The 18,486-nt window shown below is 51.5% G+C and overlaps 1 protein-coding gene across 1 annotated transcript in view; it reads right to left on the bottom strand.

Annotated features, from left to right (window-relative positions):
* The window catches only part of abca3b (ATP-binding cassette, sub-family A (ABC1), member 3b), an 89,151-nt gene that overhangs the window by 24,043 nt on the left and 46,622 nt on the right, over positions 1-18,486 (bottom strand). The window contains exons 9-13 of the mRNA XM_065010960.1: positions 7,826-7,999; positions 7,438-7,619; positions 6,291-6,438; positions 1,858-2,012; positions 17-172 (exon numbers count right to left, since the gene is read on the bottom strand). Coding sequence (XP_064867032.1) covers positions 17-172; positions 1,858-2,012; positions 6,291-6,438; positions 7,438-7,619; positions 7,826-7,999 — 815 coding nt within the window. The remainder of the gene's footprint in view (positions 1-16; positions 173-1,857; positions 2,013-6,290; positions 6,439-7,437; positions 7,620-7,825; positions 8,000-18,486) is intronic.

Below are 18,486 nucleotides of genomic sequence, written 5' to 3'. Positions count from 1 at the left end.
ACAATCCAATACTGACCTTGGAGTCTCCGATGAGGCCGATGCCAATGGACAGTTTCCTCTTCATCCCACCTGACAGGGTCTTGGAGTAGGAATGTCGCTTGTCCTCCAGGTTCAGAATCCTGATGATCCGGTCCACCTCAGCTGGAATCTTCTCCTGGGAATACCCCTTCAGCTGGAGACGAGAGAGACAGAGAGAGACAGAGAGAGACAGAGAGAGAGACAGAGAGAGAGAGAGAGAGAGAGAGAGAGAGAGACAAAGGAATAACCCTTCAGCTGGAGACGAGAGAGAGAGAGACATAAGGAATAACCCTTCAGCTGGAGACGAGAGAGAAAGAGACAAGGAATAACCCTTCAACCAGAGATGAGACAGAGAGACATAAGGAATAACCCTTCAGCTGGAGACGAGAGAGAGAGAGAGAGACATAAGGAATAACCCTTCAACCGGAGATGAGACAGAGAGAGGAATAACCCTTCAACTGGAGAAGAGAGAGAGAGAAAGAGACAAGAAATAACCCTTCAACTGGAGAAGAGAGAGAGAGAAAGAGACATAAGAAATAACCCTTCAGCTGGAGATGAGGCATAAGGAATACATACCACAGCTGGAGAGTGCAATAGAGAGCGAGAGCATGACAGAACGCAAGGGAAAGCGAGCGCCAGAGACATAAGTGGGAAGAAGGGAAGTATGGAATGTGAGGAAAAATTTGAGTGAAATTGAGAAAGTAAACTTAAAAGGAACAATAAGAGGACGGAATGTAAGGAAAGTAGAGGGGAATGGTGCCTGCGTGGCTGTCTCTGTACCTGCATGCCTGACTGCCTGTCTGTCTCTGTGCCTGCCTGTCTGCCTGCCTGACTCGGTGCATGTGTGCCTGCCTCCCTGACTCGGTGCATGTGTGCCTGCCTCCCTGACTCGGTGCATGTGTGCCTGCCTCCCTGACTCGGTGCATGTGTGCCTGCCTCCCTGACTCGGTGCATGTGTGCCTGCCTCCCTGACTCGGTGCCTGCCTGCCTCCCTGACTCGGTGCCTGCCTGCCTCCCTGACTCGGTGCCTGCCTGCCTCCCTGACTCGGTGCCTGTCTGCCTCCCTGACTCGACCTCCCTGACTCGGTGCCTCCCTGACTCGGTGCCTGTCTGCCTCCCTGACTCGGTGCCTGCCTGCCTCCCTGTCTCGGTGCCTGTCTACCTCCCTGACTCGGTGCCTGCTTGCTTGCCTGTCTCTGTGCCTGCGTGCCTGCCTGTCTGTGCCTGTCTGCCTCCCTGACTCGGTGCCTGTGTGCCTGCCTGCCTGTCTCTGTGCCTGTCTACCTCCCTGACTCGGTGCCTGCCTGCCTGTCTCGGTGCCTGTCTGCCTCCCTGACTCTGTGCCTGTCTGCCTCCCTGACTCGGTGCCTGTCTGCCTCCCTGACTCGGTGCCTGTCTGCCTCCCTGACTCGGTGCCTGTCTGCCTCCCTGACTCGGTGCCTGTCTGCCTCCCTGACTCGGTGCCTGTCTGCCTGCCTGCCTGTCTCGGTGCCAGTCTACCTCCCTGACTCGGTGCCTGCTTGCCTGTCTCGGTGCCTGCGTGCCTGCCTGTCTGTGCCTGTCTGCCTCCCTGACTCGGTGCCTGTGTGCCTGCCTGCCTGTCTCGGTGCCTGTCTACCTCCCTGACTCGGTGCCTGCCTGCCTGTCTCGGTGCCTGCCTGTCTCTGTGCCTGTCTGCCTCCCTGACTCGGTGCCTGTGTGCCTGCCTGCCTGTCTTGGTGCCTGTCTACCTCCCTGACTCGGTTCCTGTGTGCCTGCCTGCCTGTCTTGGTGCCTGTCTACCTCCCTGACTCGGTGCCTGCCTGTCTCGGTGCATGCCTGCGTGTTTGCATGTCTTACCTGTGTGTAGAATAGCAGGTGCTCCTGGACAGTGAGGTTGTCAAAGAGCACGTCGTGCTGCGGACACAGGCCCAGGCTGTGGCGAATCAGAGCCATGTCCTGACAGATGTCATAGCCGTTAATGTAGGCCCTGCCACTGCTGGGAGGAAACAGACCTGGAGGATACACAGAGAAACATAGCTGTTAATGTAGGCCCTGCTACTGAAACAGACCTGGAGGATACACAGAGAAACATAGCTGTTAATGTAGGCCCTGCTACTAAACAGACCTGGAGGATACACAGAGAAACATAGCTGTTAATGTAGGCCTGCTACTGAAACAGACCTGGAGGATACACAGAGAAACATAGCTGTTAATGTAGGCCTGCTACTGAAACAGACCTGGAGGATATACAGAGAAACATAGCTGTTAATGTAGGCCTGCTACTGAAACAGACCTGGAGGATACACAGAGAAACATAGCTGTTAATGTAGGCCTGCTACTGAAACAGACCTGGAGGATACACAGAGAAACATAGCTGTTAATGTAGGCCTGCTACTGAAACAGACCTGGAGGATACACAGAGAAACATAGCTGTTAATGTAGGCCCTGCTACTGAAACAGACCTGGAGGATACACAGAGAAACATAGCTGTTAATGTAGGCCCTGCTACTGAAACAGACCTGGAGGATACACAGAGAAACATAGCTGTTAATGTAGGCCCTGCTACTGAAACAGACCTGGAGGATACACAGAGAAACATAGCTGTTAATGTAGGCCCTGCTACTGAAACAGACCTGGAGGATACACAGAGAAACATAGCTATTAATGTAGGCCTGCTACTGAAACAGACCTGGAGGATATTACAGAGAAACATAGCTGTTAATGTAGGCCCTGCTACTGAAACAGACCTGGAGGATACACAGAGAAACATTACAATGGCCTACCTATCCCTGGATTAAAATCATTACAGGCCTTAATGTAGTTTTACAATGGCAAACCTGGATTAACATCAAACAATGGTTTTAATGTATCCTGCACAAATCAGACCTGGAGGATATCCATATCTGGATTGTACATCATTACTGTTAGACCTAATATACACATGTTTTCAATGGCCTGCTATCCCTGGTCAGACCTGGAGGATTACAAGAGAAACATAGCTGTTAATGTTACAATGGCCCCTATCCCTGGCATGTGTTACAATGAGAAACATAGCTGTTAACATCAGGCCCTGCTATCCCTGGATTAACAGACCTGGAGGATACAATGGAAACATCCCTGTGTTAAAATCATTACAATGGCTACCTGAAACCCTGGAGGAAAATCATTACAGAGAAACATTGTTAACATCATTACAATGGCCCTATCTGAAAAATCATTACAATGACCTATCCCTGATTACTGTGAAAATCATTACAATGGCCTGCTATCCCTGAAACATGTTACACTGGCAACAGAATCATTACAATGGCCCCTATCCCTGACAGCCTGGCAGGATATCCCTAGATTAACATCATTACAATGGCTTCCCTGTTAATCATTACAATGGCCCACTATCCCTGAAACTCCTGGCAGGATACACAGAAAATCATTTTTACAATACTAAATTAAAATCATTACAATGGCCAACCTATCCCTGGATTAACATCATTACAATGGCCAAACTATCCCTGGAAAATCATTACAATGGCAACCTATCCCTGTTATCATTACAATGGCCAACCTATCCCTGGATTAACATCATTACAATGGCCAACCTATCCCTGATTAAAATCATCCCTACCTATCCCTGGAGATCATTACAATGGCACCTATCATTAAAATCATTACAATGGCCAACCTATCCCTGGATTAAATCATTACAATGGCAACCTATCCCTGGATTAACATCATTACAATGGCCAACCTATCCCTGGATTAAAATCATTACAATGGCCTACCATCCCTGGATTAAAATCATTACAATGGCCAACCTATCCCTGGATTAACATCATTACAATGGCCAACCTATCCCTGGATTAACATCATTACAATGGCCAACCTATCCCTGGATTAACATCATTACAATGGCCAACCTATCCCTGGATTAACATCATTACAATGGCCAACCTATCCCTGGATTAACATCATTACAATGGCCAACCTATCCCTGGATTAACATCATTACAATGGCCAACCTATCCCTGGATTAACATCATTACAATGGCCAACCTATCCCTGGATTAACATCATTACAATGGCCAACCTATCCCTGGATTAACATCATTACAATGGCCAACCTATCCCTGGATTAACATCATTACAATGGCCAACCTATCCCTGGATTAACATCATTACAATGGCCAACCTATCCCTGGATCAACATCATTACAATGGCCAACCTATCCCTGGATTAACATCATTACAATGGCATCCCTATCCCTGGATTAACATCATTACAATGGCCAACCTATCCCTGGATCAACATCATTACAATGGCCAACCTATCCCTGGATCAACATCATTACAATGGCCAACCTATCCCTGGATCAACATCATTACAATGGCATCCCTATCCCTGGATTAAAATCATTACAATGGCCTACCTATCCCTGGATTAAAATCATTACAATGGCATACCTATCCCTGGATTAACATCATTACAATGGCATCCCTATCCCTGGATTAAAATCATTACAATGGCATCCCTATTCCTAGATTAAAATCATTACAATGGCATCCCTATTCCTAGATTAAAATCATTACAATGGCCTACCTATCCCTGGATTAAAATCATTACAATGGCATCCCTATCCCTGGATTAAAATCATTACAATGGCATCCCTATCCCTGGATTAAAATCATTACAATGGCATCCCTATTCCTAGATTAAAATCATTACAATGGCCTACCTATCCCTGGATTAAAATCATTACAATGGCCTACCTATCCCTGGATTAAAATCATTACAATGGCCTACCTATCCCTGGATTAAAATCATTACAATGGCCTACCTATCCCTGGATTAAAATCATTACAATGGCCTACCTATCCCTGGATTAACATCATTACAATGGCATCCCTATCCCTGGATTAAAATCATTACAATGGCATACCTATCCCTGGATTAACATCATTACAATGGCCAACCTATCCCTGGATTAAAATCATTACAATGGCCTACCTATCCCTGGATTAACATCATTACAATGGCATCCCTATCCCTGGATTAAAATCATTACAATGGCATCCCTATCCCTGGATTAAAATCATTACAATGGCATCCCTATCCCTGGATTAAAATCATTACAATGGCCTACCTATCCCTGGATTAAAATCATTACAATGGCCTACCTATCCCTGGATTAAAATCATTACAATGGCCTACCTACCCGTAGATTAAAATCATTACAATGGCATCCCTATTCCTGGATTAAAATCATTACAATGGCCTACCTATCCCTGGATTAAAATCATTACAATGGCCTACCTACCCGTAGATTAAAATCATTACAATGGCCTACCTACCCGTAGATTAAAATCATTACAATGGCCAACCTATCCCTGGATTAAAATCATTACAATGGCCTACCTATCTCTGGGGGAATCATTCCATCGAAATGATTACAATGGCATCCCTATCCCTGGGGAATCTTTCCATCGAAATGATTACAATGGCCAACCTATCTCTAGATTAAAATCATTCCATCTAAGTGACTACAACTGCCTATTTATCCACGGAGAAAATCATTAAGGACCACAGCCACCCGAGCCACGGCCTGTTCTCCCCATTTCCATCACTCTGACGCGGGCAATATAGGAGCATCATGACAAAAACTTCCTGCACTGTTTGGAGCCTAACAATTTCACTGTATCCTGCAATTACATCTGCGACCCTGTGCATGTGACGAATAAACTAATTTAATGACAACAATGGCCCTGAGGGAAGTCATTATTTTGCTCTTTGTTATCCATCTCCAGCCCTGGGTCTAATCATTGTGGCGGCAGGGTAGTCTAGTGGTTAGAGCGTTGGACTTGTAACCGGAAGGTTGCAAGTTCAAATCCCCGAGCTGACAAGGTACAAATCTGTCGTTCTGCCCCTGAACAGGCAGTTAACCCACTGTTCCTAGGCCGTCATTGAAAATAATATTTTTTTCTTAACTGACTTGCCTAGTAAAATAAAGGTAAAAAATATATATAATAATTTTTTTTTAAATAATAATTTTAAAAAATCACCTCATCTCCAGCCCTGGGTCTAATCACCTCATCTCCAGCCCTGGGTCTAAGGGCCTCATCTCCAGCCCTGGGTCTAATCACCTCATCTCCATTATCCTTCTCCCAAACTTAGCAAAGTGTTTTATCTACCCAGCCCTGGGTTGTGTTGAATTATCTTCAAAACGGAAGAAAACATTCAAAAAAATGGACCAAAAATCTCCTCCTGCCTAGTTCCAGTTCAAAAACAGGTTGCATTTAAGACCTTGCCTTGTTCAGGTGTTTGATCTTGACTCCTGAGACCAGTCCGGCTGGCTCCTCCTCGATGAACTCTCCCTTCAGAGCCTTCTCCACGTCTTCCTCTTCCTTCACCATGGCCATGCGGGGGCTGCTGCACCAGTAGGACGGCTGGAGAGAAAGGGAATGGGAGAAAGAAAATAAGTGGAATGCTTCTCTTTCCTCAGCTCGTACCCTTATGGTCAGTATCAGAAAGATACCTCTATCATAGGTCTTGTCTATGGAGTAAACATTAACCTAGTCAGGGATGGGCAACTCCAGTCCTCGGGGCCGGAGTAGTCACACTTTCCCCCATCCCTAGTCAACACAGCTGATGAAACTAAAAGCATTCTAAACTGAAGACCATGATTAGTTGATTATTGGAGTCAGGTGTATTAGCAGTGGCTTTGGAAAACATTCAAATGAGACCCAAACTAAGGTCAATGACAAAGCATCCAAAACAAAACCACCCGATACGGCTGCTAATGGGGAAGTCATTGAGTTGTTACATAACCTGTCTGCCTCTCTGCTCCTTATCAAGACACAACACCAGCGTTTCCCACACTCGATCCTCGGGACCCCAAGGGCTCCACGTTTTGGCCCTAACACTACACAGCCAATTCAAATGATCAAAGCTAGATGATTAGTTGACTATTTGAATCAGCTGTGTATTGTTAGGGCAAAAACCAAAAACATGCACCCCTTAGGGTCCTGAGGACCGAGTTTGGTAAAAACCATGCACCACACACACACACACCAAACTAAATCAACAAAACGGCCCTCTTGAAGGAGAACAACAGCTATGACTGCTATGACTGTGAAGTCATTCTGCATTCCTCTCAGACTAGGGGTCAACGGGCAAAGCTCATGTGTCAAACTCATTCCATAGAGTGCCGAGTGTCTGCAAGTTTTTACTCCTTCTTTGAACTTGAACAGTAAGGCATTTCCACACGTTTGTTTAGGGCTTCATTTTTTTTTAAACCTGCAGACACTCCGCTCTCCATGAAATGAGTTGGACACCCCAGCTCTAATAGATTTCTCCCCTGGGAACACTGACTTCATGGACACACACACACCTTATCTCCCCCCCACACCACCACCCAGACCCAACCTACACCCACTCCTACGTACCAGTAGGAAGAAGTAGCAGGGCAGAGGGACTCCGTACTCCCCTGGGAACACAGCCTCCACGTACCAGGCCACCAGGCCATAGAGCAGGGCATCCAGCAGCAGCAGCCCCAGCACCTGGGCCAGGGAGAAGTCATCGTCCACCGTCACAGACTCAAACAGGTTACACCACTGGATCCCCGTGCCTGAGGGAAGGGGAGGATGGACGGGAGGAGAGAGAGGGAGTAAAGTTGGGTAGAGACATTTGAAATGGATTGTGTATAGATTGTGAAGACTCATAATTGGAGTGTTGGTATTTAAACACAACATTGGTATGAGGGCATTGGTGGGAGTGTGTGTGCGTCTCTCTGTGTGAGTCTTTCTCTGTGAGTCTCATGAGAACATGGCTCACCTTTGCCCTCAAACATGCCTAGTAGCTGCGCTCCCATGGCCATGGCCACATTGGAGATGAGGCAGGCAGACACCTTCTGGGCGTGGCTAAGCAGGTCGTAGCGAGGCCATAGGAACACGTACGGCAGGTAGGACAGGAAGTAGATGAAGCCGCCCGCCGCCGCCGCCACATTGGCTGGAGAGGGAGAGACGGAGTGTGTTTGAGAAAGATTATTGCAGTCAGACTGCAAAGAATCACTGATCTACAAATCCCCTTGGATCCCAAATAACTTGTCATTAGTGATTTTGTAGATTGCCTTGCTCAAACTGATCTCCTTACACGCTGAGAGGGAAAGGTCTGGAGGGGGGGAAACAGTTGTCACAACGTGGCCCTTTGGGGTGTATATCGTGGATCCCCCCCCCCCTCGCTCTCCCACCACAAGTTATGACTTTACGGAAGGTCATAAATTCCTGGCAGAGATTCTCTCCCCTGGTCATGCAGAAAGAGGGGGGAAATAAAGAGCTTCTCTTGGTTCAACTCCATTTCCCAAAAATTGGAGGATTAAACAACATTTCTATTTTTGTGGGAATGGTCCGTGGGTATTTAAAGAACAATCCTGTCAAAGTTGTTTTACTTTGTGACATTAGGAAGGATGGTAGCACAGAATAATGGTAGTTTTGGAAGTGTACGTTTCTCAGTTATTCATTTTCTACCTGAATGTTGTGTACAATATATGATTGAATATGAAACTATTTGTGAGAAGATGTAATGTCATGTTGGCCTTCTAAACGAGATACTTGTTTAGCTATCAAATCAAAATCAAATCAAATTTATTTAGAAAGCCCTTCTTACATCAGCTGATATCTCAAAGTGCTGTACAGAAACCCAGCCTAAAACCCCAAACAGCAAGCAATGCAGGTGTAGAAGCACGGTGGCTAGGAAAAACTCCCTAGAAAGAAACCTAGAGAGGAACCAGGCTATGAGGGGTGGCCAGTCCTCTTCTGGCTGTGCCAGGTGGAGATTATAACAGAACATGGCCAAGATGTTCAAATGTTCATAGATGACCAGCAGGGACAAATAATAATAATCACAGTAGTTGTCGAGGGTGCAACAAGTCAGCACCTCAGGAGTAAATGTCAGTTGGCTTTTCATAGCCAATCATTCAGAGTGTCTCTACTGCTCCTGCTGTCTCTAGAGAGTTGAAAACAGCAGGTCTGGGACAGGTAACACGTCCAGTGAACAGGTCAGGATTCCATAGCCGCAGGCAGAACAGTTGAACAGTTTAGTTAAAGTTTTAACTAGTCAGTGGCCACACCCCAGTGAGCCCAGACATTGCATCAGGCGTCATAGAACCGCCCCCTTTTCCACAGAGTATAAAACCCACTTCCTACAAAATATACATTAAGTCAGAACGCCGGGACATAGTCACCACGTTGGAATGGCTACAATTCTATCGACCATACAGCTGTAGTTTTAGTTATATGGCTGGAAATGGTTAAACTCTGAGACTATCGATCACTACAGAATAAGAGTAAATCTTAGACGCATAATTACTAGTCTGCAGCTAGAAATTACGTAAGTCTAGAACGAGAATACCGACACCCGCCAAAGCATCTATAAGAACATTTCCGAATGGTACTCTGAAGTATCCATTCTAACCACCTACAACCACGAAAGACATGGTGACATCTGGGGAAGTTAAACAGAGACGCGCTGATGAACTGACTCTCTAGCAGACAGACAGGCAATTCCAACAACAATGACATAGGGGCATAAATATACACATTGCAATTATTCTCGAATCAGCGGACATTCATGTGCAAAGGATTAGCATTTCAGTGAATATAATTATCCACTGTGTGTAGTGAATCCATTTTGTCTCTTCCGCTCTGAGTCCCCACCTCTTTCCTTTGTTTACCAAGCCATCATATTGGCTTTGTCCGCTCGATACTTTTTCTTTGTATCATATAGTAACCCAAATATCTACTGTTTGTTTGTTATGTAATTCTGTGTGATTATTTAGTTAGTAAATATATAATTAAGCCAATTTATTTATATATATATCGCTGATTCCTGACTTAGGGTTAGTGCAGATATCCAAGGGTTTGCGACATTCAGTAATGAGAACTGATGAGGTAATAATAACAATTAATTAATAGAAGACTGTAATTGATCACATATTAAAATATCTGAAGAGTTATATTTGAAAAATTATAACTCTGTAAATCAACATTTTCTGTGGTGCCCCGACTTCCTTGTTAATTAATAATTAAACCTAGAGAACTGATTTGATATAAATAAGTCTTCACATGTAATGATAGTCCAGACACGACACGGTGTAGATGCAAAATGGATACCAAATACAAAAGACAGTCTATGGAAAATGCTCAACACTTTATGAATAACAAAGTATGTTGTACTTGTGGCTTTTATAGTTCCTGTCGTCCTTGTGAAAGGCAACATATCTCGGCACACACACACCTTGATGAACCGATGTACACAAAGAGGTGTGAGAAGCATGATGGATGTGATGACGGGTACACAAGGTGTGAATGAACACTTCTCTTCAGTTTCACCGATATCCAGGCAATTACTCTAATGACCCCATAGGCACAGCCTTGAGAAGGTCTGTATACGAATGGTCTGCATGCTTAGAAAAGTCTGTATGATAATTGTCTACACCGACAATTAGGATTCTCGAAAACGTAGGTAAAGCTATAGTCACAATGCATGGTTCCACTGCACCATCAGTGTTTTATAAAGCAACTGTCACTGTGTTGTTGTTGACTGGTCAGCTTCTACAGAACCTTCAGACAGGACAGTAAAGGAAGAGAGAAATGGGTGGAGAAATAGAGGAGAGAAAACAGAGGAGATGCATTGTGCAAGAGAAATACCGCAATACGTTCCTCTTTCTCCCTATTCTTCCTGTGAAATTACTAGGGCCCTGTGAAAAGCCACTTGCGGCTGACAATGTGCTGCTTTAGGCCTGAATGGAGAGTACGCACATAGAAACTACTAAGTTTCCATTATCTGTTCCTTTGGAGAACGAGAGAGACAGAGAGATGACATTCCTTTATGACAAGAACAATAAAAAGAGGACAGATGAGTGTGTGCAGGTCAACCCATATGAACACAGACAAAGAGCGCAGAGAGAGAGCGACCGGGGGAGAGAGAGAGCACCGAGAGAGAGAGAGAGAGAGAGAGAGAGACCGAGAGCGCAGAGAGAGCGAGAGAGAGCGCCGAGAAAGAAAGAGAGAGAAAGAGAGCGCAGAGAGAGAGAGAGAGCGCAGAAAGAGAGCGCCGAGAGAGAGCGCAGAGAGAGAGAGAGCCGAGAAAGAAAGAGGGAGAAAGAGAGCGCAGAGAGAGAGACCGAGAGAGAGAGCGCCGAGAAAGAAAGAGAGCGCAGAGAGAGAGAGCGCAGAGAGAGCGCCGAGAGAGAGACCGAGAGAGAGAGAGACCGAGAGAGAGAGAGAGAGAGCGTAGAGAGAGAGCGCAGAGAGAGAGCACCGAGAAAGAAAGAGAGAGAGCGAGAGCGCCTAGAGAGAGAGCGCCTAGAGAGAGCGCCTAGAGAGAGAGCGAGAGCGCCTAGAGAGAGAGCGAGAGCGCCTAGAGAGAGAGCGAGAGCGCCGAGAGAGAGAGAGAGAGCGCCGAGAAAGAAAGAGAGAGAAAGAGAGCGCCGTAGAGAGAGAGAGCGCCGAGAAAGAAAGAGAGAGAAAGAGAGCGCCGAGAGAGAGAGCGCAGAGAGAGAGCATGCAGAGAGAGAGCGCGCAGAGAGAGAGCGAGCGCAGAGAGAGAGCGCAGAGTGCAGAGCGCCGAGAGAGAGAGAGAGAGAGAGCGCCGAGAAAGAAAGAGAGAGCCGTAGAGAGAGAGCGCCGAGAAAGAAAGAGAGAGAAAGAGAGCGCAGAGAGAGAGACCGAGAGAGAGAGAGCGCAGAGAGAGAGCACCGAGAAAGAAAGAGAGAGAAAGAAAGAGAACGCAGAGAGAGAGACCGAGAGAGAGCGTAGAGAGAGAGCGCCAAGAGAGAGAGCGAGAGCGCCGAGAGAGAGACCGAGAGAGAGAGAGAGAGAGAGAGCACAGAGAGAGAGACAGAGAGAGAGCGCAGAGCGCCGAGAGAGAGAGAGAGAGAGAGAGAGCGCCGAGAAAGAGCGCAGAAAGAAAGAAAGAAGAAAAGAGAGAGAAAGAGAGCGCCAGAGAGAGAGAAAGAGCGCAGAGAGAGAGAGACCGAGAGAAGAGAGAGAGAGAGAGAGAGAGAGAGAGCAGAGAGAGAGAGCGCCGAGAGAGAGAGAGCGCTGAGAGAGAGCGCGAGAAAGAGCGCCGAGAAAGAAGCGCAGAGCGCCGAGAGAGAAGAGAGCGCAGAGAGAGAGCAGCGCGAGAAAGAAAGAGAGAGCCGAAAGAGAGAGAGCGCAGAGAGAGAGAGACCGAGAGAGAGAGAAAGAGAAGAGAGCGCCGAGAAGAGAGAGAGAGCGCCGAGAGAGAGAGAGAGAGCGCCGAGAGAGAGAGAGAGCGCCGAGAGAGAAGCGAGAGAAACGAGAGCGCAGAGAGAGAGAGCGCAGAGAGAGAGAGCGCAGAGAGAGAGAGCGCAGAGAGAGAGAGCAGAGAGAGAGAGAGAGCGCAGAGAGAGAGACAGAGAGAGAGAGCGCCGAGAAAGAGAGCGAGAGAGAGAGAGAGCGAGAGAGAGAGCCGAGAGAGAGCAGAGAGAGAGAGCGCAGAGAGAGAGAGAGCGCAGAGAGAGAGAGAGCGCAGAGAGAGAGAGAGAGAGAGAGAGCAGAGAGAGAGAGCGCAGAGAGCGCCGAGAGAGAGAGAGAGAGAGAGCGCAGAGAGAGAGCAGAGAGAGAGAGCGCCGAGAGAGAGAGAGAGAGAGCGCCGAGAGAGAGAGAGAGAGAGAGCGAGAGCGCCGAGAGAGAGCGAGAGCGAGAGCGCCGAGAGAGAGAGCGAGAGCGCCGAGAGAGAGCGCGAGCGCCGAGAGAGAGAGAGAGAGCGAGAGCGCCGAGAGAGAGCCGAGAGCGCCGAGAGAGAGCGAGCGAGAGCCCGAGAAAGAGAGAGAAAGAGAGCGCCCGAGAGAGAGCGAGAGCGAGCGCTGAGAAAGAGAGAGAGAGCGAGAGAGCGCCGAGAGAGCGCGAGAGAGAGAGCGAGCGCCGAGAAAGAAGAGAGCGCCGAGAGAAAGCGAGCGCCCGAGAAGAGCGAGAGCGAGAGAGAGAGCGCCAGAGAGAGCGCGCGAGAAAGAAAGAGCGAGAGAGAAGAGAGCGCGAGAGCGCCGAGAGAGAGAGCGCGCCGAGAAAGAGCGAGAGAGAGCGAGCCGAGAAAGAGAGCGCCGAGAGAGAGAGCGCCGAGAGAGAGAGACCGAGAAGAGAGCGAAAGAGAGCGCGAGAGAGAGAGCGCCGAGAGAGAGAGCGCTCCCTGAGAGCGCAGAGAAGCGCGAGAGAGAGAGCGCCGAAGAGCGCCGAGAGAGAGAGCGCCGAGAGAAGCGCCGAAGAGCGCGAGAGAAGAGCGAGAGCGCCGAAAGAGAGCGCCGAGCGCGAAAGAGAGAGCGCCGAGAGAGAGCGCCGAGCGAAGAGAGCGAGAGCGCCGAGAGAGAGCGAGAGCGCCGAGAGAGAGCGAGAGCGCCGAGAGAGAGCGAGAGCGCCGAGAGAGAGCGAGAGCGCCGAGAGAGAGAGAGCGCCGAGAGAGAGAGCGTCTGAGACAGAGAGCGAGAGCACTAGAAGCGCCGAGAAAGAGAGCGCCGAGAGCGCCGAGAAGAGAAAGCGAGAGAGAGAGCGGAGAAAGCGTCGAGAGAGAGAGAGCGTCGAAAGAGAGCGCCGAGAGAGAGCGCCGAGAGAGCGTCGAGAGCGCGAGTGAAAGCGCCGAGCAGAGAGCGAGAGCGCTCGAGAGAGCGAGAGCGCCGAGAGAGCGCCAGAGCGCTCGAGAGAGAGAGAGCGCCGAGAGAGAGAGAGCGAGAGAGCTCGAGAGAGAGAGCGAGAGCGCGAGAGAGAGAAGCGTCGCCGAGAGAGAGAGAGCGAGCGTCTCGAGAGAGAGAGCGTCGAGAGCGCCGAGAGAGAGAGCGAGCGAGAGAGAGAGCGCTCGAGAGAGAGCGAGAGCGCTCGAGAGAGAGAGCGAGAGCGCGAAAGAGAGAGAGAGCGAGCGCCGAGAGAGAGCGAGCGCGAGACAAAAGCGAGAGCGCGAGACAGAGAGCGAGAGCGTCTCGAGACAGAGAGCGCGAGAGAGCGCTCGAGAGCGTCTCGAGACAGAGAGCGCTAGACAGAGAGCCGAGACAGAGAGCGCTCACAAGCGCCGAGACAGAGAGCGCCTCGAGACAGAGAGCGCCCGAGACAGAGAGAGCGTCGAGACAGAGAGCGCCGAGACAGAGAGCGTCTCGAGACAGAGAGCGAGAGCGCTCAAGACAGAGAGCGAGAGCGCGAGACAGAGAGCGAGAGCGCGCGAGACAGAAGCGAGAGCGCGAGACAGAGAGAGAGCGCTTGAACAGAGCGAGCGAGAAAGCGAAGAGCGTCTCGAGAGAGAAAGCGTCTCGAGAGAGAGAGAGAGTTTGTCTCGAGAGAAAGAAAGAGAAAGCGCGTCTAGAAGAGCCGACCCTTTTCCAGAGAGCGAGAAAGCACTTCCGAGAGAGAAGTCTCGAGAAAGAAAGCGTGCTCGAGAGAGAGAGCGAGAGCGTCTAGAGAGAGAGAGAGCGAGAAAGCGTCTCGAGAGAGAGAGCGTCTCGAGAGAGAGAGAGCGAGAGAGCGAGAGAGAAGAGCTCGAAGAGAGCGCTCGAGAGAGAGAGAGAGCGAGAGCGGAAAGAGAGAGCGTCTCGAGAAAGAGAGTCTCAAGAGCACCGAAAGAGAGAGCCGAGAGAGAGAGAGCTCGAGAAAGAGAGCGCGCGAGAGAGAGAAGCGTCGAGAGAGAGAGAGCGAGAGCGCGAGAGCGCGTCTCGAGAAAGAGAGCGTCTCGAGAGAGAGAGCGAGAGCAAGAGAGAGAGCGCTCGAGAGAGCGCGAGAGCACCGAGAGAGAGCGCTCGCGAGAGAGCGAGAAAGAGAGAGCGCCGAGAGAGAGCGAGAAAGAGAGAGTCTCGAGAGAGAGCGTGCCAAGAGCACCGAAAGAGAGAGCGCCGAGAGAGAGAGAGTGCCGAGAGAGAGCGAGAGAGAGAGCGTCGAGAGCGAGAAAGAGAGCGTCAGAGAAAGAAAGAGAGCGTCGAGAGAGCGCTTGAGACAGAGAGCGAGTCGCGAGACAGAGAGCGCTGAGACAGAGAGCGTCTCGAGACAGAGAGCGCGAGACAGAGAGCGCGAGACAGAGAGCGAGAGCGCTCGAGACAGAGAGCGAGAGCGCGAGAGAGCACCGAGAAAGAGAGCGCTCGAGAGAGCACCGAGAAAGAGAGCGTCAAGAGCGCCAGAGAGAGAGTCTCGAGAAAGAAAGAGTGCCGAGAGAGAGAGAGCGAGAGCGGCGAGAGAGAGAGAGAGCGAGAAAGAGAGCGCGCGAGAGAGAGAGCGTCTCGAGAGAGAGAGAGCGAGAGCGGCGAGAGAGAGAGAGCGAGAAAGAGAGCGCAGAGAGAGAGAGAGCGAGAGCGGCGAGAGAGAGCGCCGAGAAAGAGAGTGCCAAGAGCACCGAAAGAGAGAGCGCCGAGAGAGAGAGAGCGAGAAAGAGAGCGCGCCGAGAGAGAGAGCGCCGAGAGAGAGAGAGCGAGAGCAGCGAGAGAGCGAGAGCGAGAAAGAGAGCGCACAGAGAGAGAGAGAGCGAGAGCGGCGAGAGAGAGAGCGCCGAGAGAGAGCGCGAGAGCACCTAGAGAGAGCGCCAAGAGCGCCGAGAGAGAGCGAGAAAGAGAGAGCGCCGAGAGAGAGCGAGAAAGAGAGAGTGCCGAGAGAGAGAGTGCCAAGAGCACCGAAAGAGAGCGCCGAGAGAGAGAGAGTGCCGAGAGAGAGCGAGAGAGAGAGCGTCTCGAGAGCGAGAAAGAGAGCGTCTCGAGAAAGAAAGAGAGCTCGAGAGAGCGTCTCGAGACAGAACGCGAAAGCGTCTCGAGACAGAGGCGTCTCGAGACAGAGAGCGAGACAGAGCGTCTCGAGACAGAGAGGCGTCGAGACAGAGAGCGAGAGCGTCTCGACAGAGAGCGAGAGCGTCTCGAGACAGAGAGAGCGAGCGCGAGACAGAGAGCGAGAGCGCTCGAAGAGAGCGAGAGCGTCTCGAGACAGAAGCGAGAGCGTCTCGAGACAGAGCGAGAGCGCTCGAGACAGAGAGCGAGAGCACCTAGAGAGAGCACTCGAGAAAGAGCGTCTCAAGAGCGCCGATAGAGAGAGTCTCGAGAAAGAAAGAGTGCCGAGAGAGAAGAGCGTCGAGAGAGAAGCGTCTCGAAAGAGCGTCTCGAGAGAGAGCGTCTCGAGAAAAGAGCGTCTCGAGAGAAGAGCGTCTCGAGAGAGAGAGAGCGTCTCAGAGAAGAGAGCGAGAGCGTCTCGAGAGAGAGAGCGTCTCGAGAGAGAGAGCGTCTCGAGAAAAGAGTCCAAGAGCACCGAAAGAGAGAGCGCAGAGAGAGAGAGCGAGAGCAATCTCGAGAGAGAGCCCGAGAAAGAGAGCGCCAAGAGCGCAGAGAGAGCGAGAGCGCGAGAGAGAGAGCGAGAGCGCGAGAGAGAGAGCGAGAGCGCTCGAGAGAGAGAGCGAGAGCGCTCAGAGAGAGAGCGAGAGCCGAGAGAGAGAGCGAGAGTGCCGAGAGAGAGAGCGAGAGCGCCGAGAGAGAGCGCTGAGAAAGAGAGAGCGTCGAGAGAGAGAGTGCCAAGAGCACCGAAAGAGAGAGTGCCGAGAGAGAGAGTGCCGAGAGAGAGAGCGCCGAGAGAGAGTGAGAGAGAGAGCGTCTCGAGCGAGCGAGAGCGCCGAGAGAGAGCGAGAGAGAGCGCCGAGAGAGAGCGAGAGAGAGCGCTCGAGAGAGAGCGAGAGAGAGCGCCGAGAGAGAGCGAGAGAGAGCGCCGAGAGAGCGACTCGAGAGCGGAGAGCGTCTCGAGAGCGAAGAGCGTCTCGAGAGAGAGAGCGTCTCGAGAGAGAGAGAGCGTCTCGAGAGAGAGAGCGTCTCGAGAGAGAGAGAGCGTCTCGAGAGAAAGCGAGCGAGCGCGAGACAGAGAGCGAGAGCGCCGAGACAGAGAGCGAGAGCGCGCGAGACAGAGAGCGAGAGCGCCCTAGACAGAGAGCGAGAGCGCTCGAGACAGAGAGCGCGCGAGACAGAGAGCGAGAGCGCGAGACAGAGAGAGAGCGCGAGACAGAGAGCGAGAGCACCTAGAGAGAGCACCGAAAAGAGAGCGCCAAGAGCGCCCGATAGAGAGAGAGCGCCGAGAAAGAAAGAGTGCCGAGAGAAGAGAGCGCAGAGAAGAGAGCGAGAAAAGCGAGAGAGAGAGTGCCGAGAAAGAAAAAGAGAGAGAGAGAGAGCGCGAGAAGAGAGAGAGAGAGAAGCGTAGAGAGCGCCGAGAGCGCAGAGAGAGAGCGGCGCCGAAAGAAGCGAGAGCGCCCGAGAAGAGAGCAGCGCCGGAGAAGAATAGCGAGAGCGCCGAGAGAAGCGAGAGGGCGAGAGAGAGAGCGAGAGCGCCGAGAGAGAGCGAGAGCGCCGAGAGAGAGCGCCGAAAGAGAGCGCCGAGAGAGAGAGAGTGCCAAGAGCACCGAAAAGAAAGTGCCGAGAGAACGCCAGACAGAGAGCGCCCGAGACAGAGCGCGAGACAGAGCGCCGAGACAGAGAGCGCGAGACAGAGCGCGCCAGACAGAGAGCGCCGAGACAGAGAGCCGAGACAGAGAACGCCGAGACAGAGCGAGAGCGCCGAGACAGAGAGCGAGAGCGCGAGACAGAGAGCGAGAGCGCAGACAGAGCGAGAGCGCCGAGACAGAGAGCGAGAGCGCGAGACAGAGCGCCGAGACAGAGAGCGAGAGCGCCCGAGAGACAGAGAGCGAGCGCGCCCGAGACAGAGAGCGAGAGCGCGAGACAGAGAGCGAGAGCGCCCGAGACAGAGAGCGAGAGCGCCGAGACAGAGAGCGAGAGCGCCGAGACAGAGAGCGAGAGCGCCGAGAGAGCACCGAGAAAGAGAGCGCCGAGAGAGCACCGAGAAAGAGAGCGCCAAGAGCGCCGAGAGAGAGAGTGCCGAGAAAGAAAGAGTGCCGAGAGAGAGAGAGCGAGAGCGGCGAGAGAGAGAGAGCGAGAAAGAGAGCGCGCCGAGAGAGAGAGCGCCGAGAGAGAGAGAGCGAGAGCGGCGAGAGAGAGAGAGCGAGAAAGAGAGCGCAGAGAGAGAGAGAGCGAGAGCGGCGAGAGAGAGCGCCGAGAAAGAGAGTGCCAAGAGCACCGAAAGAGAGAGCGCAGAGAGAGAGAGCGAGAGCAAGAGAGAGCGCGAGCGCAGAGAGAGCGAGAGCGCGAGAGAGAAGCGAGAGCGCGAGAGAGAGAGCGAGAGCGCGAAGAGAGAGAGCGCGAGAGAGAGAGCGCGAGAGAGAGAGCGAGAGCGCCGAGAAAGAGCGAGAGCGCGCGCCGAAGAGAGAGCGAGAGCGCGAGAGAGAGAGCGAGAGCGCCGAGAGAGAGCGAGAGCGCCCGAGAGAGAGCGAGAGCGCGAGAGAGAGCGCCGAGAAAGAGAGAGTGCCGAGAGAGAGAGAGTGCCAAGAGCACCGAAAGAGAGAGCGCTGAGACAGAGAGCGCCGAGACAGAGAGCGCCGAGACAGAGCGCGCCGAGACAGAGAGCGCCGAGACAGAGAGCGCCGAGACA

This window comes from Oncorhynchus nerka, linkage group LG26, assembly GCF_034236695.1.
Source record: "Oncorhynchus nerka isolate Pitt River linkage group LG26, Oner_Uvic_2.0, whole genome shotgun sequence".
NCBI classification, from domain to species: domain Eukaryota; kingdom Metazoa; phylum Chordata; class Actinopteri; order Salmoniformes; family Salmonidae; genus Oncorhynchus; species Oncorhynchus nerka.
Note: the sequence above shows the minus strand (reverse complement) of the source record. Positions and strands in the feature narration are given on the sequence as shown.